The 26590-nt window shown below is 40.6% G+C and overlaps 1 protein-coding gene across 1 annotated transcript in view; it reads right to left on the bottom strand.

Annotated features, from left to right (window-relative positions):
• Positions 1–26590, bottom strand: part of LOC128805229 (dual specificity calcium/calmodulin-dependent 3',5'-cyclic nucleotide phosphodiesterase 1A-like) — a 360529-nt gene that overhangs the window by 112144 nt on the left and 221795 nt on the right. The window contains 2 exon segments of the mRNA XM_053973819.1: positions 1868–2050; positions 2983–3096. Of these exon segments, the coding sequence (XP_053829794.1) occupies positions 1868–2050; positions 2983–3096 (297 nt within the window).

Below are 26590 nucleotides of genomic sequence, written 5' to 3'. Positions count from 1 at the left end.
CCCTTAGTTCTTGCTGGCCCACATGCAAGCTAATTCTGAGTGTACTTCAGAAATCATTTGTATGAAATTAATCAACTCCAGTGTGATACAGCTGTTACTTTTGTCTGCATGTTTTCAAGATTAGTATAAAACCTTTTTGGTGTTTGCCATGAGTGTGTGTTTCAGGGAGTGAGAGAAAAAGAACAAGGCAATAATCAACATCTGTAACCATATTAAACAAAGTATGTAATGTACCAGACTTTAATCTTGATTGTAAAGTATATTTTAAACAGATTATAAAGTATGTACAAGTTTTTGAAGTTGTTTTCAGGACTCACTGTGTTTAATAGGATTTGGTAAATGCAGAAACTCTATCATAGCTAGAATGTCTTTCCACAGGTCACCCTTTTTTTGCCCTAAAGCACTGTAGGACTTAGGAGATGGTGGAAAGTTCTCTTCTCCCATCTGAAACGATCCTTTGCAAAGTCTTCCTTCACTGCTGTTTTCCTTTGTCATTTTCTGCACTCAGACCTGAAAAAAGTCATTCACCTTTGGAGACTTATATTCACCCATTCCCACATCACAGAATCTCTTATCCCTTCCTTTCTCTAGTCTGAAGCTCCATAGCATTCTCTTAAGAGACAATTGAGGCAGAACCCCTTTCCCTTAGCTCAGGCGAGTCACAACCCCCCTCCAGTGCCATATTATATCTGAACACTTCCTTCTTTGGGTCACAGTGATCCAGGTCAGTTGGAAAACAGTCCATTGAACCATCTTTCTGCATTTACTTCCTTGTTAAGGAAATCTCTCACAGAATGAGGGTTAATTCACAAGTAGCCTGTCAAACCTTGGAGAAATCTGTCCCAAGGAGAAATTAGAGGTTTAGTCTTACTGCAGTTTGCTGCCACTCTTAACACATGTACAGTAACTTTGGTGCACAGATAAAAATATTTGCTATAGTCATGACAAAGGAGTCTTCTGTGAGTCTGTGTGGATTGTGGTCCCCTGTCTGATGTGCATAACCTCCTGCACAGAGGGCTGTTAGGCTGTCACTGCAATTCTGATGAGCAGTGAAAGGTGCTCTGCTCTTCCACTCCTGACTTGAATTTTGCTGTTATAAAATTAAGCCAGAGATCTGAGAGCTGCTGTCCTTCAGGCTGCCCAAAGAATGCTGACAGTTTCACATGTGCCAGCCCTCCTCCTGGCTTAAACAAAGAAGGTCAGTGAAGAGTGGTTACTTGACAAGAAAAGCTAAGAGTAGAAGTGAGTCCAAATTGAAATGAATAAATGTTTTAAAGGGTTAAAAAAGTAAAATCAGTTTTAGCAGCAGGTTGTGATGTAGATCACAAGAGGGAAGGCTGAGAGGACTGAATGGCTTTTTTCAAATCCTCTCTGAGCTCCAAAATTTTCACATGAGTTTTGATCTATAGTTAGCTCCAGTAATAATATGGTAAAGGACTTTGTTCTGTATCTTAGAACTTCTTCATAAGAAATACTAGACCATGGAAGTAAATGGAAGCAAGGGAGAGTTTGATCTGTCCAAATTTTAAATGCTGTCACTCCTGACCTAGGACTATGCAGAAGTGCATATTGTCTGTCAAAATTATACCGAGTGTGCTATTACATCTGTACTACAGTAAGAACAGAGGAGTAGGTGCTGTTTTAGTTTACTTAATCCCAGGTTTTTAGGTGTTACCCAGATCTGTGTAGAAACATTAACAGAAACACATTAAAGTGTTCTTCATTCAGCAGTCTTCCACTAGTCCTCTGAAGTCTTCTGGCTTAAGGTACTCTTCTCCACCTCCTGTCATTGTGTCATCACATACTATAGGTGAAATCTGCAGTACCTGGGTAGACAGTAGAACAAAGTAATTTCATGACACTTTACCTTTCCACAAATATCCCAGCTTGCACTGCATGGACGATACTCCTGAACCGGGGTTTTTCCTCAGTCCTTTTGAACATCATTCCCATTTGCCGTGTGAAGGTAGAAGCCAACCAGTCACGGACCTCTGAGGGCACAGAGTCAGACTGGATATCACTGAGTTCATCTTCTGTGTCCAGTAAATGCCTGGAAGGATAAGGAAACAGAAGAGTAAACAGAGTTCCTTAGAGAGGACTACAACATTATTAAAAAAGAAGTGAGTGTATATATATATAATATATATATAATATATATATTATATAATATATATATAATATATATATATTATATATTTGTGAGTACATATATTCTAATTCAAGCAGCTGTTAAAAGTCTTTGATTCATCAGCCCTAATAAAACACACTAGTACAAGTCTTCAACTGTTCGTTTATTCTCTTATGTACTTACATTTCAGATTGTGGAACTCACTACTAGGCTGAGAAACAAGAAGTATCAGCCTTCTGAAGCACAACTACATGATCATCTACTGACTTTACATCTTCAGCTCATCAATATTTCTGAACTTTCTGCCCTTCAAAGGTAATTTATGGTCATTTCTAGGAATTTCTAGCATCTGAGTTAGTAACATACAGTCTTCTCCTCTCCCATTCTAGTTTTCTGTGTTGACTCCAGAAGTGCATTAATCACTGGGTAAATGGCATACAACCAAGAGGGGGGAAATCCTCTGCGATGTCTTACCAGTCTACCTCTGTCATGAGTAATTTTTTTTTAAATTTCAAAGACATCATACAAGTGAAAAATTTAACATTATTCAGAAGAAATAGTTGAGTAGAAATTTAGAAACTGTCAGAAAAAGTAGGATGCAACAACTATGAAAGTGTTTCTCTGAGAAAAAGTGTATTACATTTATGATTGGTTTTGATCTCCTTCCCTTTTTCAGGAAACTTAAAGAACCTTTTAAATGAAGGACTGAAGATCAGTTCTACACAGAATATGATATTCTAATGATTAAAACCATATTGTCTATGAGTAATAAATCTTGGCTCAACCAACTTTCACAACTGACATGTAAATTACAACTGGTGCTAGATGAGTGCTGATGTCTGTAGTTAGCTCACCTAGTTTCATCAATGTATACTGACTCAAGAACAGTCGCCGCATATTCCAAATTCTTCTTGAGATCTACAACTGAAGCTTCTCCTCTCTCTAATTGCTTTAACAAAGACCACAATCTAAAGAAAAGGAAAACAAAAATCTGATTAGTATAAAGCAAAATAGGTGGAGAGTGAATGTCAGTTCCAAGGATGAGACCTTGCATATGCCTTGACAGGTGAGAACTTTTGGATGTCTACAAGTTTTTTTTTTTCATGTTCATACATGAAATCAACAAAAATCACTTTTCAAAGATCAGTTACAATGATGCCAGGCAAATATATGTAATTCCATGGGTTATCACAGAATCATACAATCACAGAATGATAGAATATGCTGAGTTTGAAGGGACCCATCAGTATCACTGAGTCCAACCTCTGACCCTACACAGGACACACCAAGAATCACACCATATGCCTGAGAGCATTGCCCAAAGGCTTCTGAACTCAGACTCCTTAAGTCCTGTCACTAGTCATGAGAGGGAAGAGATCAGTATCCACCCCTCCACATGCCCTCAAGAGATTGTTGAAGACTGCAATGAGGTCTCCTCTTGGTCTCCTCTTCTCCAGTCTGAACAGATAACGTGGTCTCAGTCACTCCTAATAAGGCTTCCCCTCCAGATCTTTCACCATACTAGTGACCCTCCTATGGGCATTTTCTAATAGTTAATATCTTTCTTATATTGTGGTGCACAAAACTGCACACAGTACTCAAGGTGAGGCCATACCAGTGCAGACCAGGGCAGGACAATCACTTCCATTAATCAGCTGTCTGTTCCCTACTCAAAACTGAACTAAGTGAAAATAGAAATTATTTGGAATTTAACACAGGAGCTAAGAAAGGAAAATTTCAATTCAGCCATAAAAGAAGGAACTTCTTGAATCGTATCTGTTAACAAATGACCATTATTCCTAATGATTGATGTACACATACAAAACTCTATTACAGTATAATTAGAAATACTAGTGTCAAAATACTATACAAGGTTAGGAAATGCTATGATTTTCATTAGATCAAGCAGCCTCCATATATCTCGTGTGTATTAAACAGAACTCGCTACTTTTACATCTGAACAATAAGCATTGCTTCATACGCCTCCTCGTTTCTTAATTCTGTGTATGGGGAGTCTGCAGATATGACCACTTAACTAGCTACCAGAAACATTGTACACAAGCCACAGCAGTCAGTTTTACAGAAAGAACATGACCTTTTGGTCTTCCTGACTTTTACTTATTTTATATAATTATCTGGCAGCTTTATGCTGCCACTCATGTTCAATAATAGCACTGCAAGTAATGATTGCTTCATGGAACCAACATTCTTCATCAAAGATAAAGCGAAGTAGTGTGTGCATCAATAATTTAGAAAAACAGAAGTACTGTTGTTTCTCACACCATCATGTGAAAAAATTACAGTATCTTTGTCTTACCATCCATTAACTATTGCCAATTTTTTGAGTCACAGCAGCTACTCCCAATTAATTGTACTAAATCAGAGCCTGGTGATAGTTTGCCTTTAATGAATTCCATGTATCTGTTTTTATTTTTTTTTTTAAACAATCCTGAATGGACTGAAGGGAATCCAGGAAAATTTATTAGCTGAAAAATTCTGCTTCAAGGTGGCTGAAATAATTTTGAAATTCATTCAAATTCACCTGTGGCACTTAGGAACATGGTTGGGCGAGAGCTTGGCAGTGCTGGGTTAACGGTTGGACTCAATGATCTTAGCAGTCAACTCTAAGGTCAACTCATTTGTGATAACATTCATTTGAGAGCCAGCTCAAATAGCTTTAAAAAAAAAGTAAAACCAACAACAAACTTTATAAATCAACAAAATAGTAATCAGAAGTAGACCTGACTGCATAAAACTTGGCTTCAGTATACACACACAAAAAGTTTGGAAAATAAACATCTGCTGAACTGAAAGACAAAACCTGTCTTCTGATCTTCAGCACATTCCTCGCTCTCCTCTGGAAAACCACCATAATTACTGGTAAGAAAGTCTTACTAAGTTTAAGAAGCAGTGAACTGTGTCAAAGAATTCCTACACAGAAATAGGCATGCATCTGCCATCTCACTATAATATACAAACTTGATAAATCTGATATTCTGAGTCATATCAGAGTTAGAGAGCATGTGCAGAATATCTAAGCACATAGAGGGTCTGACAGATGCCCTGCAACAGTATCTGCCTGCCTGTTGGGGTGTAAAAAAACTGTAAAGAAAATACACAGGATATTTAACACTGTCCAAAAGTATCCAGAGCAGACTACATGTGGTTATGCATGTAATGCACATGTGCAGTAGTTTCAGTCAGCTGGGTGGACTCATGTCTTCACAGTTTGCATAGCAAATCCCTGACACACATTCCAACAGAGGATTGGTGGGAGAGGTACAGCATACACAGAAAGTAACCTATAAGTTCACCACCTCTTTTTACAACAGTCAGCAGGTATTATTCAATCCACAGTCTGCCGCATCTTAATGTAAGGCTCTGCATACATATATAATGTTTTCATTGAGGAAAAGACACAGCTTAGAAAGCCAGTTCATGTAGTAATACTCAAAATAAAACTAAAAATAGAGTAACTGGTAGCCTGTAATACAATGAATTTTTATTAGGCTGGATTGCTATTTTCTGTCACTACTTTTGTATACAAAAAAATGCAAGTCACATCATTCAGAGGAAATAAAAACATGTGCAAAGAGCAAACACACAGTACTGCTACACTGGCACATGTAATCCAAAAAATTTATATGCCAAGTACTTGCTTTGCCTTCTTCGTGTTTCCTGGAATCTCCTTCTTCATTTGAATAAAAATACGAACATTAAAAAATTTAAGTAATCAATTATTTTTATTATTATTAGAAGCATGGAATTGCAATAAGTGGTAAGTTCTCTTATGATAAGTTCAGTGGCCTTGGCAGGATGGTAAAAAGCTTGTTTCAACTCACCTTGAGTGGAACCTGAAAGAACGCTGAGATAAACTTTTGACACATTATTCAACTATAAGTGATATTAAATAGTTTAGGTTTTCACTTCCTATTTATAAATTCCTTTATGCCTATAGAAGGAAGTCCTGCGCGGGAAACTTTAGCAAACTTTGGCTTACTGAATGATTTTCAATACAACAACAGCCTAGGAACTTCCTCAGTGCCAGGTCCTATGAATTATCATTGTCTCCCTGTCCTGCTATTGAGAACTCTAAAGGATGTGCACTCCTCCAATATGCAAACACCTCCCTCATTCTCAGGTTCTGAACTATGGTAACTGAATGAGAAAATATAAGCAGTTAAAAGGATTGGTCATGTTTTGTTTTTTTTTTTAATTCAAGTCAACCGCTTCACCTAGCACAAACCTTTAATAGAAATCAGGTACACAGATGCTTATGGAAGTCACTGGGGATGGATATCAATGATAAACCACCTGTCTGTCATATACTTCCTCAGGAAAGTGTGCACTGTGTCTTTGATGTGCCTTCTCCCACTAGCGAGAGAAATGAGCCAGGAGATTATCTTAGTTGGTCATTGTAGCTTCAGAAGGCTAAGATGAGGTGAGATGATTCATTCCACTGAATAAATGTGAGAGCTGAACAAGGATAAATTTCAGATGTGGGAGAGAAAGGAAGGCTGCTATATTCTTTTTTCACAACCAACAATCTTCTAATCGGTATTTCCCAAAGAAAGCCTTCCTGTTGGCAGATTAGTTCTTTTTGAGATGTTTGTGTGAATTAGTTTTTTGAGGAAACTGTTCAAGCACAATACAGTCATTGAGTTTGTTGACAATGACATCCAAAGACAACAAATGTTATCTTCGAGAATTAAGCATTTTCAAACCACTGTTGTCTTTTATAGAAAAACAACCTCCATTATAACACATCAGACACAAATCTAACCATTTTTAATTTGCATCTTTAAAAATAGGTATCAGAAAGAAACTGTCAATAAATATATTTAATAGACAATAAATAGATAATATATGATACATATAATAAAAGCATACACAATAAGATCATTTGCCCTGGACTTAGGAGAGCAGACTTTGGCATCTTTGGGGACCTATGTCATAGGGTCCCCTGTGGTAGAGCCCTGGCAAACAAAGGGGCATAGGAATACTGGCTAATATTGAAGGATCTCTTCCTCCAAGCTCAGGAACGATGCATCTCAACAAGAGAACACGGGGCAAAAATGCCAAGAGGCATCCATACATGGATAAGGAGCTGCTGAGCACTTCAAAGATAAAAAATAAGTTTACAGAAAGTAGAAGCAAAGACAAGCTAAAGCCCAGTTAGAATTGAGTCTAGCCAGAGATGTCAAAGACAATAGAAAGAGCTTCCGTAAGTGTCCTGATAACAAAAAAATTACTAGGGATAATGTGGGCCCTCTCTAGAAGGAAGTGAGTAGTATCCTGGCTACCTGGATAAGCCTGGAATATGGAGAAGACTGAAATTCTAAGTGAATTTTATGCCTCAGTCTTCCACAGCAAGTGCTCCAGACACCCTGCCCAAGCCATGAAAGGAAAATGCAAGGACTGTGAGAATGAAGACCCTAAGCCCACTGTAGGAGGGAATCAAGTTCAAGACCATCTAAGGAACCAAAATGTGCACAAGTCTATGGGATCTGATGAGATTAATCTGTGGGTCCTAAGGGAACTGGTAGATGGAGTTGCTAAGCTATTATCCACCATATTTGAGAAACTGGGGCAGTCAGGTGAAATTCTTGATGACTGTGTGTTGATTTGGCACAGATGGTTTTTGGTAGTGGGGAGGGTGCTACAGGGGTAGTTTCTGTGAGAAGCATCTAGAAGCTTCCACCATGTCTGACAGAATCAATCTCTGTCAGCTCTGAAGATGGACATGCTGCTGACCCAGTTAGAGAGGGTTGTTAACGCCCCTGTGAAGGTGTTTTCGAAAAAAATAAAAATAGCACACGCGCAGTTTTTGTTTCCAGGGGTGGTGAGGTGCTGCCACCAGGGACCATCCAAGCACAGCCAGCGGTGATGCACTGCTACAGCTGCCACCATCTTAACACGGCCCACAGCGAGTCTTGCCTGCCTGGCTGCCCCTAGCCAGCCACGCCATGGGCAGAAGGGCAGGGGCAGCACTGGTGGCTTCTCCTTCCCAGTGCCCTACATGAAGAGAGGTGTTAAATAGCACCAGTGCCATGGCAGCCACCACTGCCTACACAGTGGTGGCGGGGCCACTTAGCCAGCAGCAGAAAGATGACAAGCAACTCCTTGACACAGAACCTAGATAAGATCGATCTCTTCGCACTGCAGGATCTTGCATGAATCTTTGAATTAGTAGAACATGTTGCCAATGGTACCTACGAGCAACAGTTTTTCTTGTAGTTAGAGAGGAGGAAGTGAGGACATGTTAGAGAAAACAACATGGCGACACCAAGTTCAGTGGAAAACAACGGAGGGGGAGGAGGTACTTCAAGCATTGGAGCCAAAATTCCTCTGCAGGCCATGGTGAGGACTATGGTGAAACAAACTGGCCCCTTGTAGTACATAAAGTCCATGCGAGATGCAGAGATCCATTTGCAGCCTGTGGGAAAAGTGCTTATGCTAGAGTGAGTGAATGCCAGAGAAAGTTGTGATCCAGTGGGGGACCTGAAAAAAGAGAGGAGGCCCCTGTGTCCAGATATAGAGAGAGAAGGCCCTTGCTTCCAAACTAGAGCAGCCTATTCTTAGAAGACTGTACCCTGTGGACAAGTGACCCACACCACAACAGTTTCAGGAAGAGTATTTGCCTGTAGGAGGGATGTCATGGCATAGCAGAGAAAAGACTCCTCTCTCTGAGCAAACAGAAGAAGATCTCAAGTGATGAACTGACCCAATCCCCATGCCCTGTCTCCCTGCACTGTCGGTGGGAAAGAGGGAGGGGATGGGGAGAAATGGTGTCTTATATCCTCTTCTGACTGTGTTAATAATAAATTTACCTTATATCTTTATATTGGAACTGCTTTTGTCCTTAGAGTGTTTTTCTTCCAATTCTTATCTCAACTCACAAGCCCTTTGTTAATTTTTTCCCCCTATCCTCTGCTGGACTATAACAGAAGAGAGTGAGCAAACAACTTTTGTAGGTGCCTGGCATCTGGCCAGTATCAAACCACGACAAACTGAAAAAAAAGGAAATATAATCTCCATTTTTAAAAAAGGGAAAGTGGAAGACTGAAGGAACTACAGACAATTCAGTCTCACATCTGTGCCAGGCAAGATCAAGGAGCATATTCTCCTGGAAACCATGTTGGTGAACAAAGAGATGACTGGTGACAACCAACATGGCTTCACTAAGGGGAAATCATGCCTGAAAAGTTTGATGGCTTTCTATGACAGGCTACAGAGTTGGTGGATAGGGGCAAAGCAACCGACATTGTCTACCTGGACTTGTGCAAAGTATTCAACACTGTCCTGCATGACTTCCTTGTCTCTAAACTGGAGAGACATGGATTTGATGGATGGACCACTCAGTGGATAAAGACGTAGCTGGATGCCTGCACCCAAATAGTGGTGCAGCAATGGCTCATTTTCCACATGGAAACCAGTGACAAGTGGTGTCCCTCAGGAATTAGTGTTGGGGCTGACAGTGTTCAGCATCTTTGTTGGCAACATGGACAGTGAGATTGGTGCACCAATCTCAGCAAGTTCACTGAGGACACCAAGCTCTGTCGCAGTGCAGTCAATATGATGGAGGGAAGGAATAATGCTATCCAGAAGGACCTCAACAGGCTTAAGAGGTGGGCCAATGCAAACTTCATGAAGTTCAATAAAGCAAAGTGTAAGGTCCTACATTTGTGTTGAGGCAATCACAGGAGCAACTACAGGCTGTGTGCTCACAGCCTAGAAAGCCAATCGAATCCTGGGCTGCATCAAAAGGAGCACAGCCAGCAGGTCAAGGGAAGTGATTCTCCCTATACTCTGCTTTTGTGAAACACCACCTGGAATATTGCATATAGTTCTGTGCTCCCAGCATAAGAAGGGCATGGAACTGTTGGAACAAGTCCAGAGGAGGGCCAGAAGGTGATTAGGGGACCAGGGTCCTTCCCGCATGAAGATAAGCTGAGGAAGTCAAGGCTGTTCAGCCTGAAGAAGAGAAGACTGCATAGAGACCTCATAGCAACCTTCCATTATCTGAAGGGGACCTACAGAAAAACTGGAAAGGGACTCTCCATCGGGAACTCTAGAGATAGAACAAGGAATAAAGTATTCAAAGGGGGAAATTTGGGTTAGATATACAGATGGAATTTTTTTATTGCAAGGGTGGTGAGGTACTGGAACAGTTTGTCCAGAGAAGCTGTGGATGCTCCATACCTGAAAACATTAAGAGTGCGGTTGGATGGGACTCTGAGCAACCTGATCTAGAGGAAGAATTCCATGTTTATGGAAGGAGATTTGAAACTTGTTCTGGTTCCAGCAAGGACAGGGATGATTTTTGCAGTAAGCAAGAGTGAACATGGCTAGAAACTGGAGGGTATTCTGTATCGTCTCACATCATAACCAGCAGAAAAGGGAGTCTCCTAAAAGGTTAAGAGATCTTTTCTGGTCAGGGTATGTGGTTGCAGTTGGGTCTGGCTCTGCATTGAGCATTTTGCATGTGAATCTCTCTCTTTTGTACACTTCTGGTTTTAGTATTGTTGCTGTTATGGTTTGTGTTCTTATCTAACTGTGTTTCCAGTAAATTGTTCTTATCTTAACCCTTAATCTTTACTTTTTGTACCTTCAATTGTCCTGTCCAGCCTGCCACAGAGGGCAGAGGGATGGCGAGGTGGGGAAGCAAAAGGAGCAGCAGCATGGTTTGCAGAGTCTCAGTAGACACCTGGGGACTACCATTCCAGTTGCTCTCAAGAGACAGTACACACCACAAAGTAACCTGTGCTTTTACCTGCATGACCACAGAGAGGACATGAGGAAGTGAGATGGAAAACCCACCTCTGTCCTAGCAGCACAGGTGTGTGAGTTGAGAGGAAGGACAAGCACCACAGAAAATTCTTCAAGCATAAATGCTGCTCCAGTTTCCAGTGGGCTAGTTGTCAGACACAATGGAAGGGCTGAATGTTATTTCTGATCCCTTGAAGGGACCTAAAGTTCATATTTACCATACATGAACAATGACCACTGTGACTAGAACTAGAGGGGCTCTGCCTCCAGCAGGAGGAAAGGGACAATCAGATCTATTGGACTGTGTGGATCTGATGGCTTTGTGTATCAGACCTGCAAGAGTATAAGGCTTTAGTTGACACTGGCACACAATGTACCCTGATGCCATCAAGATCTATAGAGGCAGAATCTACCTCTATTTCTGGGGTGACAGCTGACAGGATAGGAGCTGAAGCAAGCCTGACTGGGAATCAATGGCAAAACCACTCCAATTATGATTGGCCAAGAGGCTCGGAGTGTCCTTGGCATAGATTAACTCAGGAGAGGGTATTTTAAGGACCCAAAAGGAATTTGTTGGGCTTTTGGGATAACTGTTGTGGAGACAGAGGAAATTAGCTGAATATTTTGCCTGGTTTCTCAGAGGACCCTTCTGCTGTGGGATGGGTGACAATCAAAGAACAACATGTACTGATTGCTACCACAACAGTGCACCATCGACAGTACCACACAAACCAGGACTCTGTCACCCCCATCCATGAGATGCTTCATAAACTGGAGAGCAACCCTTTAATATCCCTATATGGACAGTGCATAAGTCCAATGGAGAGAGGAGGCTGACAGTAGACTAATCATGGCCTGAACAAAGTCACACCACCTCTAAGAGCTGCTGTGGATGTGCTGGAACTTCAGTACAAACTGGAGTCCAAGGCAGCAAAGTGGTGCCACGATTGATATTTTGCTAATGCATTTTTCTCTATTCCTTTAGCAAGAGAGTGCAGGCAATAGTTTGCTTTCACCTGAAGGGATGTCAAGTGCACCTGGATTCAGCTGTCCCAAGGGAGGAAATACAGCTCCACTATTTGCCATGGACTGATCCAGACTGCACTGGAAAAGGTGAGGCTCCAGAACAGAGCAGTACATTGATGACATCATCATGTGGGGCAAAACAGCTGAGAAAGCTTTGAGAAAGGGGAGAAGATAATTCATATCCTCCCAAAGGCTGGTATTGCCATAAAGCAAAGTCAAGGGACTTGCCCAGGAATATCAGTTTTTAGGGGTAAAATGGCATATCATCAGATTCCAATGGATGTGGTCAAGAAAACTGCGGCTATGTCCCCACCAACATGCTAAAAGATAAGTTTTCCTCAGTGCTGTGGGTTTTTGGAGAATGCATGCTCCAGATTACAGTCAGATCATAAGCCATCTCTATCAAGTGACTGGGAAGAAGAATGGTTTCAAATGGGGTCCTTAACAACAACAGCCTTTTAAACAAATTAAACAGAAGACTGTTCATGCAGTAGCCGTGGAGTTGGGAATACAAAAGAAGCAAAGCATACTACACCCCTGCCAAAAAAAGAGATACTGGCAGCTTATGAAGGAGTTCAAGCTGCTTCAGAAGTGATTGGCACCAGCTCCACTTGGCATCCTGACAGCCACTGCTGTGCTGGATGTTTAAAAGGAAAGTCCTTTCCACATGTCATACCTCTTTTGCTACATGGAGTAACTGGATCACATTGATCACACAGCAAGCTTGGATAGGAAATCCTAGTCACCCAGAGATCTTGGGTATCATCACAAATTGGCCTGAGGGCAAAAACTTTGAGCTATCTGCAGAGGACAAGAAGGAAAAGATGTCATCTGCTAAGGGGGCTGTACCATATAATCAACCACATGGAAAAGAAAAGTGATACATCCTCTTAACTGACAGGGATACATCAAAAATTAAAAGTTGTATGGAGTCCTATGCAGTGAGTCACAGAAGCTATTAAGGAACAAGGTGGATCAAGTTAGGTTGCAGAGCTGAAAGCTGTCCAGCTGCGTTTTACTGATATGACTGAAAGAGACAAATGGCCAGCGCTCTACCCCTACACTGACTTGTTGACAAATGCTTTGTGTGGATAGTTAGACCTATGGAAAGAAAGATGCTTTGGCAGCACAGAGGCAAACTAATCTGGGCTGCTGAAATGTGGCAGCACATCACTGCAGAGGTAGAGAACTTGGCTGTAAAAGTACATAATGGAGATGCACACATATGCACACAGTTGGGCTACTGAAAAACACCACAACAATGTATAGGTGGATCAAGCTGCCAAGATTAAAGTGTCTCAGGTGGATCTGGATTGACAGTATAAGTGTGAATTATTTCTGGCTTAGTGGGCCCATGACACCTTAGGCCATTAAGGAAGAGATGCAACATACAGGCGGGCTCATGGTTGAGGCATGGACATAAACACAGATGCCATCTTCTAGGTTATCCTGAGCTGTAAAACATACGCTGCAATCAAGTAGGCTGTGAGAGACTGGAAAGACTGATGTTTCAGGACATTTTGGGATGCATGCGGAGTGGGAAGGGGCAGGTTGGGCCTTGCCTTGGTGAAGCAGTGCACTGCCCTGCATACACCACCCCCCTTAGAGCCAGAATCCCAGCCTGGCAGAACCTGCCAATCCCTGCCACAATGGAGGCAATGTTCCACACCCACCCCTGGAGTCCCTAACCCAGTTTCTGAGTGACCAAATGACTGGAGTCCCACTTGGAGGAAGGGCCCAGGAGGGCCAAGGGGTGTTTATGGCTGAACAAGAGGCCATCTAATTGTCTAGACCCTACTTTATTCTTAGAAGTTCTGTCTGAACACCATTGGAACCCAGGAGCTGGTAGCTATATGTGTGCTTTTCTATGTCTTCTGTCTTTTTCTCTTTTTTCTTCATCTTCTAATTCCCTCTTCTTGGAATATTGTAACTTAACATCAAATAAGTGTAACATTTCCTGAACTGAATGGGCCAAGTTAATGCTTTGAGAAATGTTTTGTGTTGACTGGATGCCAAAGTTCCCTGATTTTCTTATGTTTGCTAATAAAGTCTTTTGTGTTGTTTTGATTTCTTGAGAATATCTTGTCAGTATTCCTCCTGTGCATCCAGAGTACATAAAGCCCCTTCAAAAGTCCCGTCTACCAAGGTGATTGAGGCCCTACACAGGCCAAATGGGTAAAGACTCTGTGGTATGGGGGACAGTAAATGAAATATAAATATGGGGAGACCTGGCAGATGGATTGCATCACACTCCTGCAAACCCACCAAAAGCCACTACAAGGCCATTATTCTTACAATGGTGGAAGCAACCACTGGATCTGGATGGCTGGAGATGTGTCCTGTGCCTCACACCACTGCCAAGACCACCATCTTGGGCCTTGAAAAAGAAGTCCTATAGCAACATGGCACCCCAGAAAGAACTGACTCAGATAACTGGACTCATTTTAAAAATCACCTCATAGACACTTGGGCCAAAGAACATGGCATGAAGTAGGTATATCATATTCCCTATCACAAACCAGCCTCTGTAAAAACTGAATGGTACAATGGATTGTTCAAAACCACATTGAACGCAATGGGTGGTGGGATCTTCAAACATAAAGTCAGCTTCGGACACAGAGGAACTATATTGAACAATATAGTAAACAATTACTCCATTGCAGAGAAAGCTGCAACATAAAACGAAACTCTAAAATGAAATACATTAAATGCTTTATCTTTTTGTATTTTCACAAATGTCCCCAGCAGAGTTGTTTGCTCCTGGATTAGTCAATCATCCTAGCGGGACTGTGTACCGACACCAATAGTAATACCAAGCGTGGCTTCAAATTCCAGAGTGATAAGTGAGAAAGAAAGAAAAGAAAGTGGTGGGTTTTTTTTCCTAAAGAACCACTCTAATATCACCCACCTAGAACAAATATAGTTGGCTTAGGATTTGAGTCCAAATTTGAAAAATAGCTTGCAACAGAATATGTAGCTCCATAAAAAACTGTTTTATCTAAAAGGGAAAAGATCTCAAAAGGATGGCTGGCTACTCTAATTCAAGTTTGCCTACATGGTGCTAAGAATCCTCATTAGTATTGTTAAAGTGCTAGATAATTTAAGTAAGTTTTACTGAATAAGTTTTATTAGTGATGGTTGCATTTTTGATGTCTTCTAAGTTTCATTTCACAGACTGTTCTTGTTAGTTTGAGTAAAGGTTTAACAAATTTTTTTTATGAAAAAGAGTACGAAAGAATACCAGGTGGACAGTTCTTCCTTTTAAAGTAGGTCCAAAGACCGAGTTTTCTCCATCTAGAAATGTTCTATAAGAGCATAACATGGTAACAGGACAGAAGAGTCGTTGTTCTTCACCACATCAAGTGTTTCCACATTTTTATCTTGTTAAGTTTTAAGATATTTTTGTTCATATATGTTTTTTTAAGTTTGTGTCCAACAATATTTAAAGATGTTCATATTTTTTCTGTAGTTGCCACAGTGGATGGGAAAGTTTTCTCTCTCAATTTAGTTTTGGCAGTTTACACAGGATTTAATATGATTATGGAATCAAAATTTTGTACTTCTTCCTATCTCCTCAGAGCAAAGTTTAAAATTACTATACCAAGGGAAGCATGTGTAGTAACAGTAAGAGATGTGTAAAGCTTAATTTTGCAGAAGAAAGGGATGCTGAACAGTTGGTGGCCTCTGTAAGCAGGGAGAAAAGGCGCTGATAGATGAGCTGAAGTGGCAGTTGTGAAGTTGCAACTGTAGATGAAGAAGATACAAGTAGTTAAGAGAAGAAGAAAAATTTTGGGGTTGAGAACCATTGAAGGGTTTGATAAAGTTCAAAACTTATTTGGTCTGATCCCAGGACCCTGACTGATGATAGGCTGAAGAGGCTGGAATTACTTGAGTGCTGTTATATTTTGTCTCCCACCCTTGAGGGAATCCAAACTATTATATAGTAGAATATTTATGGAATGTAATTTTCCCATAGTACCCACTGGTCTTTTCCTCTTTCCCTGGGTATTAGTTCTGAGATCCCCTGAAATCTGGTTGGTGGGAGGAGTTAGAGTGGTAATCTGGCACATGTATATTTGTTTATGTGGTGGTGATACCTTGACCTGTAAGATCACAGACACCAAAAGGCAAGGTAGCCTAACTATTGGTTCTTAGAGTTTGTACAAGGAGTACCATGCATTGCACTATCAATAAGCAAGAGAGAATCTTAAATTGAATTTGCCATGCTATTTTGGAGCCCAATTTACTAGTTCAACAAGTATCAAAAATAGTTTTATAAAATTGTCTAACATTCAAGAACACTAAACCTCACTGAAGAAGAGTGCTCTTTCAAGAAACACAAAGGAAATCACAGACCATGTGATTTAGACCATGATGTGTTCAAACGCTGGACTCTTTGGTCACTGCAGATGAAAGATTGGTTTATGAACGCTCTCCCTGGATCCTGGTTTGCATTGCACCTTGCCCGCAATGTTAGAGACTCACTGAATGGGAGGCAATGACTTGTATAGAGGAAAATATTTTTATAAAGGTCTATGCTTTGACTGTTGGAATAGCAATTGGCCTTTACATAAGTTCCTGTATACCTTCATCTTCTTTCATTTTTGCTCTGCCTGCTAGATATGGCCATGAAAGGGAAGGTACCCTTACTGTGGTCCCTGTCAATGTCTTGAGCCACAGGGGTGTTGTCAGAGACTAAAGGAGATTGTTGGCTCAAAAAAATGTCATGGTTGTGTGGGGGAAGGAGTAGCTTGCGCCTTGCCCTGGCAAGGCCCTGTACACCCTGCTCTTAGAGCCTGTATCCCAGCCTGTCAGTGGCTGCCAATCCCTGGCACACTGGAGGCAATGCCTCACACTCTACCTCTGGAGCCCCTAACCCAGCTCCTGGGTGGGCAGATGACCTGAAGTTCCACTTGGGGGTAGAGCCCAGAAAGGCCAAGGGGTATTTAAGGCCAAACATGAGGCAATCACTATAGCAGGGCATCTCCCCCACCACAAGATCTTGCTAATACACTAATTAACTCACTAAAGACAGATTGCTTTGTGGAAGTGACACTTCTAGCTGGCAATAAACATCTTGCTGTGGAAGCAGTATTGTGGAAATAAGCTGACTGACAGACTATCCACTTCAGAAACTATAAAAGCTACACCACACTTTTACAAAACAGAAGTGTTCTGCACATTCCCTGGAAATTTGCGGGGCTTTTCCCCAAAGTCAGCATGCTGGTTTTATGGTTACTCTTTCGAGGGTTGAGTGAGAGGACTCAATGTACACTATCATCAGTTTGGTGGTAAATTACAGGGACTCCTAATCTATACTATTTCTTTGCTAGCTTTAATATTGGTACCTTAATGTCATGTTTTATATAATCTGCTAGTAGTTCTTTTGTTTTATAGTGTGTAGTAACTCTGTTCGAGACCTTTTGTCTGTTATTTTCTGTCTGTTCAATAAATAATTCATTTTATAAAATACCTGATCTGCCATTCTTAGAACTTCTGAGCCAGAGCAGTTTAGGTGTGTCAGAGACTGAAATAGTTAATGCCTCAAACATTGACATAAAGTTTTGCGTATTATAACAAAAACTGTATAAAGAAGCTACAACCAAAGAAGCCTCCCTGAAGACACCTACCTGAACTTTGGACTGTAAGTCAAACTGCTTAGATTAGATAAAGGGAAAACCCATTCTTCAATCACCTGAAACAAAGAAGTAAACAAGGAAAAGAATGTGAGCCAAACCCAGCAGCTGTGCTAAGAATCATCTTTGGCTTTCTTCAGGGTGGGAGAGTGCCCTAGGGTGACGTTATGATGCTTGTATCCCCAGTCGTCTGTTCTGTTCATGCTGGATATTATGTCCAGTCCCTTCAAGACTGGCTCTGAAAAGCAAAGTTTTGTTTTGTTATCAGCCTGCTCACTCCCCTACGGTCTGCTGGACAGATGGCACAGTACATAGTGCTGCTTTTGCTCTTGTTTTTGCTTTTGCTCTTGTTTTTGCTTTTGCTTCTGCTTCCGCTCTTGCTCCTGCTTTTGCTCTTGCTTTTGCCTATTAGTTAGTTTAGCTAGGCAGTCCGAACTTGCCCTGGACTGTTTTTCTTTCCCTTTTCTTGGAACCATTTGAACCTGCTCTGGACTGGGACCTGGGAGACACCGAGAGCTTGCACTTTGTGGCCTGCAGCAGCTATTCCCAGTGCTGGAGGGACTGATAACAGAGTGACCACTCCTAGGAGAGACTTTCTGAATTTGTCATCTCTTCAGAGCAGTGAAAGAGTTTTGTCATCTGGTGTTGTTCATTTTTTTTTTTTTTTGTGCTGGGGAGTGCTTTGCCTGTTAAATAAACAGGTTTTTTCCACTTCTCTCCAAGGAAATTCTTCCCGAACCAGGTGGGGGGAGGGGCCGTGGGAGTTTGCTTTCTGGGGGCTCCTTCTGGAGGTTTTCTCCCAAATTTGCCCTAAACCAGGACAGAGAGGCTGTAACCCACAGACCCATTTGCTGGGAGCAGGTTTGCACAGGTTTCCCCCACAGCTGAGGTGGTCCTGATCCTGATCCTCCCTTACACAAACTGGCTATGGAACTCCCAATCCCAGGAAGGCCTCATCCACGGGACATTCAGTTGAGAGGCAGCTGAGGGGGTGCCTTAATCCATCAAAGGCCTCCCAGTGCCCCCCAGAGTCATTCCTGAAGCCTTGCAACACAGGACTGCATGTGATGCAAGAAACCCAGAATCTGTTGTAAGAGACAATGGCAAACTCCCCTGCCCCAGGAAGGTGCCTGGATTTTCCTACCTGGCCTGAACAAATGTTAACCCATCAGATTATATGCTTTTCAGGGGGACCTTCACCACCAAGAAGACCAGCTGGAGTGGATCAACAGAACATTGTTGGGATCCACAGAGTGGTGATATTTTCCTTATTCTGTCCCTGTTGATCTCCTTTGTCCCTCCCACCTATTTCCTATTTCCTTCTCTCTCTGTATCTCCCATATTTACTATCAAATAAAACCCATGCTATTGTCACTGGCATATGGTCTCATTTGCAACTTAATTCAGGCAGAGGCTTTCTAAGAATCTTAGCAAATGGATGCTGACAAGGTACAGGCCATAAGATGCTATATGTGTGCTTTTCTACATATTTTCTCTCTTTCCCTCTCCTAATCCCCTTTTCTTGGAATTCTTGAGTAACTTGAAATTGAACTGACTTAAAGTTTGCTAAGTTGAATGAGCCAATGCTTTGAGAAGTTAATGCTCTGAGAAGTGTTTATGTTGACTGATTATTGCAGTCAACCTTTTGTCAAGGTTTCTCTAATTTTCTAAAGTTGCCAATAAAGTCTTTTTTGTTATTTTGACCTCTTCAGAGTATCTGGTTGATATTTCTCCCATGCATCTAACTCAGAGTACATGCACAATCCTAAGCCCGGTTAAAAACTCATGTGAGTTATCTGGGGCCTTACATACCCATAAATGAAGGAGGTATGAGGTGATACAGTGGAGTAGATCCTTTTTACAGAAAATAATCATCAACAAAAACAGTGCAGTAAATTGAAAAAGGTACTGAAAAGATAATGTCTCCTGCAATGTCTCCCATTTTTGACTCGCTATACACATACTATTTTCTTAACTAGAGGAGAGTGAAGGTTGAAGAATAAATCTGCTCACAGAAAACCCGTAAGGCTTAAATTATTACATCTGCAGAAAAGGCTTGAGAAGATGTATCAATAATCAACCAATGGAAGTGTTTTCAGTGATGCAATAGCACCATGGTTATTTCCAAAACCAGTTAGCCATTTCTGATTTTTAAATATGTGTGGTTCTAAGAGCCTTTGTATTTATTAATCTGGATCAAAAAAATTAAACTGAAACTTTACACAATATTCATACAATGCCTGGCATAACTAAATTAAAAACTACAAGAAAACACTAGGAATTATTTAAGAGGTCTTGAAGACAAATATGCTCTTAAAATTAAGATTTGCTCAATCAAAAATCTTACAAAAGCTTAGATTTAAATGAAGTTGTCTTCCCTACATTTAATCCTTCCCCAAATGAAATCCTTCTCATTAAGAACAAAACACAGACTAAACGCTTGACCCATTGTAATGCAAGGGGAAGTGGGTCAGAGATACAGACAACCCCACACCCGATGCTCATGTGGCAACAGGCTGTTTATTGGATCCACCCCTCTTTATAAAGGGGGTTTGCCTGGATAGCTCATTGGGCTGATCTTTTAACACCACCCAGCTCCCGGATCAGTGAGATGTCTGCAGCTTAGGATGGAATGTTATTGGTTGAGGTTCCTGTCTGTCAACCCAGGGGCCAGTTTATGGAACTGGCTGGGTTTCTTATTTATAACCAAATTAATTGCCCAGTACAAGCAGCTTATACTGTGACATACTGTGACAACTTATCTCAGAGTTCTGGAGCTTACAGAATAAGCTGTCAAAATGTCCTAAAAGCAGACAGGCACATTTGTAGTCTGTGGGATGAGAAGACGAAGCCTCACAACTGAGTGTGTCTTCCACTTGAAGAGAGACTAGTACAATACGTACATCTGATCATTTAGGTTGGAAAAGACCTTTAAGATCACTGGTTCTGTTAGCTTCAGTAGACGGTCACAGGCAATACCAGTTCCTTAATAAATATTAATGAAAAGGATATGTACACCCCATTTTACTTTATCAACATAATAAGACTACCTAATTTCTGCTGTTTACATGAGCTTTCAGCTTAAGGTTTTTTTAGAATAGGCTAGTATAGTTGGAAGGGACTTAAAACAACCATCCAGTCTACCTGTCTGACCACTTTAGGGCAATCACTTTACATCTTTAGATTGCAAAGTATGATTTGTGAGGGAAAAATCATGAAGAGGCATACCACAATTTTGATCAGCCAAACTCTGGCAGTGCAGAGGTAAATTTCATTATTTTCATATAGGACAAAAATTATTTCTGCATTATAGAAATAGACATCATCATTTTTCTCTGCTTTTTGAGCCTAATATAAGCAACAATACTCTTAGACCACATGCACTGAAAACTGTTTCTTTTTTTCTTTGTGAAAAGCTGAGAAAAATCTGACAGATTCTTTGAGAATAGGTCTATTTTCCAGGATTTTTCCTATCCTTCTTTACACCGCTGTAATGAATGATAATGAGAAATTCAGCTAAGTTCGCATCAATCCTCCTTGCACAAGACCTTTCTGAATGGGATGGGCTCTTACTACACTAAGTCTATCATCAGAGTTGGCACACAGCACCTAGAACTTGCTGTGCTCATAGGCATAGAGTTTGACTTGAAAACTATTATAGTTGAAATGCCTTTTCCCTTTCCCTCTCTTTTCTTGTAACCTTACTTTAAGAAGAAGAGGAGATGGAAAAAAGACAGGGTTTGATGCTGATCTCCCAAATCAAGACAGCTTTTAGTACACATCAATTTAAGGGCAATGGCAATATTTTGCAGCATCAGGTACCATTGGACAACTCACACATTAAATTCAAGTTCTTACTAACACTAACTCCCTTTGATCTCATGTCTCCAAACCTGGAAGCTTAAGATTTCCTGAGGGCCTGAACAGTGATGAAAGGTTTAAAATCAGTTCCCTGCCAGCAAGTGGCTTAACTGGAATGCCACAGTCAAGATTTAGCTACTGGCTTTCCATCCTGCTTCTAGGACAATGAAATAAGATACTTCATCTGTGGTAGACTACTTCATGCTGTAAGAAGATCTAATTCCCACTTAGATCCTCAAATTCTTGCCTTTAGGTGTCTCTGAAACTTGACATGATATTTTGACTCGTAACTTTAGAATGCAGATTAAATAAATGAAGAGCAGAACAATCTTTTGACACATCTGCAAAAGTACAGTTTTGCCCAGCCTTGGTGCTAAAGATTACCATTTTTGTAAAGGAGAAGAGCAAAATGTATAAACCAAGTATGAAGCTGGTACTTAGCAATCCAGAAATCTTTCTTTCAACACTAACTGTTAGGAGATTAGCTCAGTTAGAGCATGGTGCTAATAATGCCAAGGTTGTGGGTTCAGTCCCTGTATGGGCCATTCCCTAAAGAGCTGGACTTGCAGATCCCTTTAAACTCAGAATATTCTGTGATTTCTTCTTGCTTTCTTTCTGTATGGCCTCACAAATCTGACATTTCTTTGGGTTGGACATCTCCCAACTGTGCCTCTTGATGTAAATTGTCTTTTGAGATGGAGAGCCTTGAGCCAAATTCTTGGCATTGTCAATGACAGTGCCCTAAATACTAGCCCACAAAATAAATAGTAAACAATTTAATTATTATTTTAAAAGTAGAATACTGAGTTCTTTGGATGTTATAGCACCTTACCCTCTAAAAAGCCCCAGGAGCAATGACACACCATGAATTACCTCCATGTGCTGGTCTCCAGCTAGGAGCCAGTCTTCCAGCAGCTAGGCATAGTGGTGCCTGACTTGCTGGTTCCTACAGCCTTAATAAATACACTGTGTGGTGAAATTTGTTTGCTGCATATAAGAAAACAGAAGAGCTGCCTCAACTATAGAGAGTTTTGAACTAATTTATTTCTAATCATAAGATGATTTCTAATAAACATTCTGTAAAAATGCCTTGAGATTAATTTTGCAGAGCATAAGGAGCCATTAAGATTCCTAAAAATAACTTGTCAACATCTAAAAATACTATTGTATCATAGTCCAATAACTTAAGCCCTTTTAGGGTTGGTAATTAACAGAAGAACCAATAAAATTACCATCTCTGCTTTCCAATGAGTAAAAAAAGAATCACAGAAGCATGTAGTTTTAGTTCTTTTTTTTTTTTTTTTTTTTTTCCCATGAATGATACTGTTCATTCTTCCTCTGCTTGGTGACTGATAACTTTGGGGAAGAAAATCTTAAAAAACAGATTCGCGGGCAATGCTTATACAAAAATTTATAAATGGGGACCCATCTGTATTCATTGTTTCACTGCAGGATACTGTGTCTTCTTTCTCTTCTTTGTCGTTTAAATTACCATACATAAATCCATTTCTATGAAGTTACTTTTTAAATCTTTTACATACTTAACACATAAGAACTTGGGTTCCCCACTGTTGAGTTATAACTTCATGAAATAGTGAATGGCACAATTTACCACACTGACAATAGTTGATCAAGCAACTTTTATAGCTTTTAAGCTTTCCAGTTACAATTTTCTGCAATATAAGTAATTAAACATGTCTGCAGCCTGATAAACCACTTTTTGTATAGGTCAAAGATACAACAGAACGTAAAAAGCCTCCTGTCCCATTTCATACTCAAAAGCGTGCAATTTAACAAAATTATTTAAGGAAATGGGGTTTTTTAACAGAAATTTTGTATTTGTTGGCAGCGGATCTTAAAGAAGTGGGTGAATACTATATAGCTACATTGTTTTGAAAAAAATCATCTCTTTTAAAAATTAAATTGTTCAGGTAATACTGGAGTCAACAGAATAAAGAGAAACAGCTATACAGCTGTTTAACAACTTAACAGCTGTAAACCAACAGCTATATTTATACACAGTTGAAAGTATTCGCCTTTGTCTGTATATACAAAAATCTTTCTGGCTGCTTCTCATGGACAAGTAATACAGTTTAATAGACACCAACAAAACCAATAAAGCTTTGGTTTGAATGTGCTTCATTAAGCTAAAATGATTAACATTACATAAGCACGGTTTATAGATCCTTCAGATAAGAGAGACTGTTTTCCCAAATCATGTGGGTCACCCTAGACAATGAGAAATTTTATCACAAATAAGCATTGTTGTTAAACTTTCATTGTTTCAGATTCAGTTCTAAGAATTAACAACCCCTGGTAACTTTAATTTTGTCTGCATTTCCTTCAACTTCTTTTATCTTTGAGTTAGTAACTAGTAACCTCACCAATATTTCATGCTCCTTCTCACTATAGTCTCTGAGATGACAAGAGACTTTCATGTTTTTCTGAAATATCTATGCTTGTTACCACAACAGTCTGTCTTCCTCAGGGTTGCAAAAGAGGAAATGAAGGAACCATAAGTACTCTGTCAGTAAGAGTTAATTAGCATAGAGTGGCATACTGAAAGCTTCTGGAAACAGATTGAGAGCACAGGAGAACTAATGAACACAGTTAAGGAATGATAAAACAAATGTAATTAGAGGAAGCACTAGATGGTTAAGACCCAGAACTCCTCTAAAGTAGTATTTGATAAGTAACAAAAAGTAGATTTGAACTGGTCTTAAAGTTGAGGGAAAGGATAATAATAAAGATTCCTGCAGGACTGCTTTAAAAGTTTCTTTGCTTCATTAGTTTTCACTGACCTCAGTATGCAATAGGTTCTTTCACTATGTCCCAGGATCAGTGTGTTTTCTTAAAAACATACATAAATATGGACTTATTACCATGACAATTAAAACACAGGTCTGATAGCTAGAAGCAAGGGCCATTTATCCTGGATCAGCAGTATGATTCTGGAGCATGTACTATCCTGTCTAAACCTAATACACACCCGGAGGGGCCTCTCTGCATTAAAATCTGCTGCATGCACATCCTGAAGGAACCTTCACTATTTTGATTTGACAGCCTCAGCACATCAGTCTATCAGCAAACTAAAAAAAAAACCTTTCATGTGTCTGCAGCAAATCCCAAACCCTGCTTTGTTCACTAAACATTTTTCAACTATGCTAACAACATTTTATGAGCAGGGCAATATAGGAATATTCATGTGAAAAACTGATCAATCATACAGTTACATTAGATAGTGTTATGGTTCACTAAAACATTCTACATTTCAGCTAAATGGCTAATTACCTTATACAGTAAAAAGTATTATTTGTTTCAGGAAGGAGAATGAAAATTTTTGATTTGGCTAAAGATGCAAAAGCACTCTGCCCTCTGGCTCTTGGTCAGCAAACCTGGGTGGCAGCAACTGTGACAGCCTGAGTTTTAGTTCTGACTTATCCAAAAAGGGAAAAGGTTTTTACCATGCTCAGAGCTAGTCTAATTCTGCCACCAGGGAAGACAAGGAATTTTTCTTAATTTAGAAAATTGTAATATATTAAAGACCATCCCAATCAGCTTAGTATAAAAACCATAATATGCCTGACCCCTACTCTCTGACTTCAGCTACTAGTTTTGACACAAGTAGAAACATGGAATCATAAAATATCCTGAGCTGGAAGGGACCGATCAAGATCATCAAAGTCCAGCTCCTGGCACTGCACTGGACAGTCCCAAGTATCACACCATGTGCCTGAGAACATTGTCCAAATGTTTCTTGAACTCTGGCAGGCTTTGTGCTGTGACCACTTCCTTGGGGAGCCTGCTCCAGTGCCCAGCTACCCTCTGGGTGACAAACCTTTTCCTGATCTCTAAACTAAACTTCACCTGACACAGTTTCATAGCAATCCCTTAGGTCCTGTCACTGATCACCACAGAGAATAGATCACTGCCTGCCCCTCCGCTTCTTCTTGTGAGGAAGTTGTAAACAGCAATGAGTTCTCCCCTCTGTTTCTTCTTCTCCAAACCAAATTACTTCATTCACTCTTTGTACGCCTTCCCCTTCTAGACCTTTCACCATCTTCATAGCCCACTTTTAGACACTCTCTAATAGTTTTATATTGTTCTTGTATTTTGGCACTCAAAACTGCACAAAGGACTCGAGGCAAGGCCTCCCCATTGCAGAGCAGAGTGGGACAATCCCCTCCCTTGACCAGGGATGATGCTGTGCCTGATGCATGCAAGGACATGGCTGGCCTTTCTGGCTGCCATTGCACTGCTGACTCATATTCATATTGCCATTGACCAGGACCCCCAGGTCCCTTTCCATGGGGCTGCTCTCCAGCACCTCATACCTGTCTGTCTGTACAACCAGGGTTGCCTGGTTCAAGGTGCAGAATCCAGCACTTGTCTTTGTTAAACATCATTAATAATCATGGTGATTGTCCAGCCTTCTAATTTGTGGGGCCTCTCTGCCTTTGAGGGAGTCAACAGCTTCTCCCAATTTAGTATTATCTGCAAACTTACACTGTATACCTTCAAGTCATGTCAATCAATGATCTCTTTGAGTATTCTTGGATGAGTGCCATCAGACCCCATAATTTATAGTGATCCAGGTAGAACAGCAGATTCTGCACAATTTCAGTCAACTAGGACTTATCATTCTTAACAGATATGTTCTTTCAGTGCATGGCACTGGAATCACCTTAGTCTGCCTTCAGTGCTGAAGACAGGCAGAGAAAGTATTAAGCACTTCTGTCTACGTCCCTGCTTGTGAGGTCACCATCCTCATTCTGTAACAGGACAATGTTATTCCTGCAGTAAGTATTAAAAAAAAGTCTTTTTATTGTCTTCAATGGCACTGATCACTCCAATGGAGCTTTGGCCACACAAATTTTCTCCCTACAGTGGTGAGCAGCATCTCTCCATTCCTCCCATGTCACCTGACTTTGCTTGCACCTGCCTTTTTTGCATTATCTCCAAAAGACAATCCTAACTTGGCAAAGCGAGCCTTATCCCTCATCAGCTTGACTTTCAACATTTTGGAATTTCCTGCTCCAATGAGCTTAGGAGGTAATGCTTACAAGATGACCAGCACTGATGGATGCCAGCACCTTCAAAAGTATTTTCCCAGGGGACCCTACTCACTAGTTCTCTGAGAAAGCTGAAGTCTGCTCTCCTTATGTCCAGG

Source organism: Vidua macroura, chromosome 1 (assembly GCF_024509145.1).
Source record: "Vidua macroura isolate BioBank_ID:100142 chromosome 1, ASM2450914v1, whole genome shotgun sequence".
Lineage (NCBI taxonomy): Eukaryota > Metazoa > Chordata > Aves > Passeriformes > Viduidae > Vidua > Vidua macroura.
Note: the sequence above shows the minus strand (reverse complement) of the source record. Positions and strands in the feature narration are given on the sequence as shown.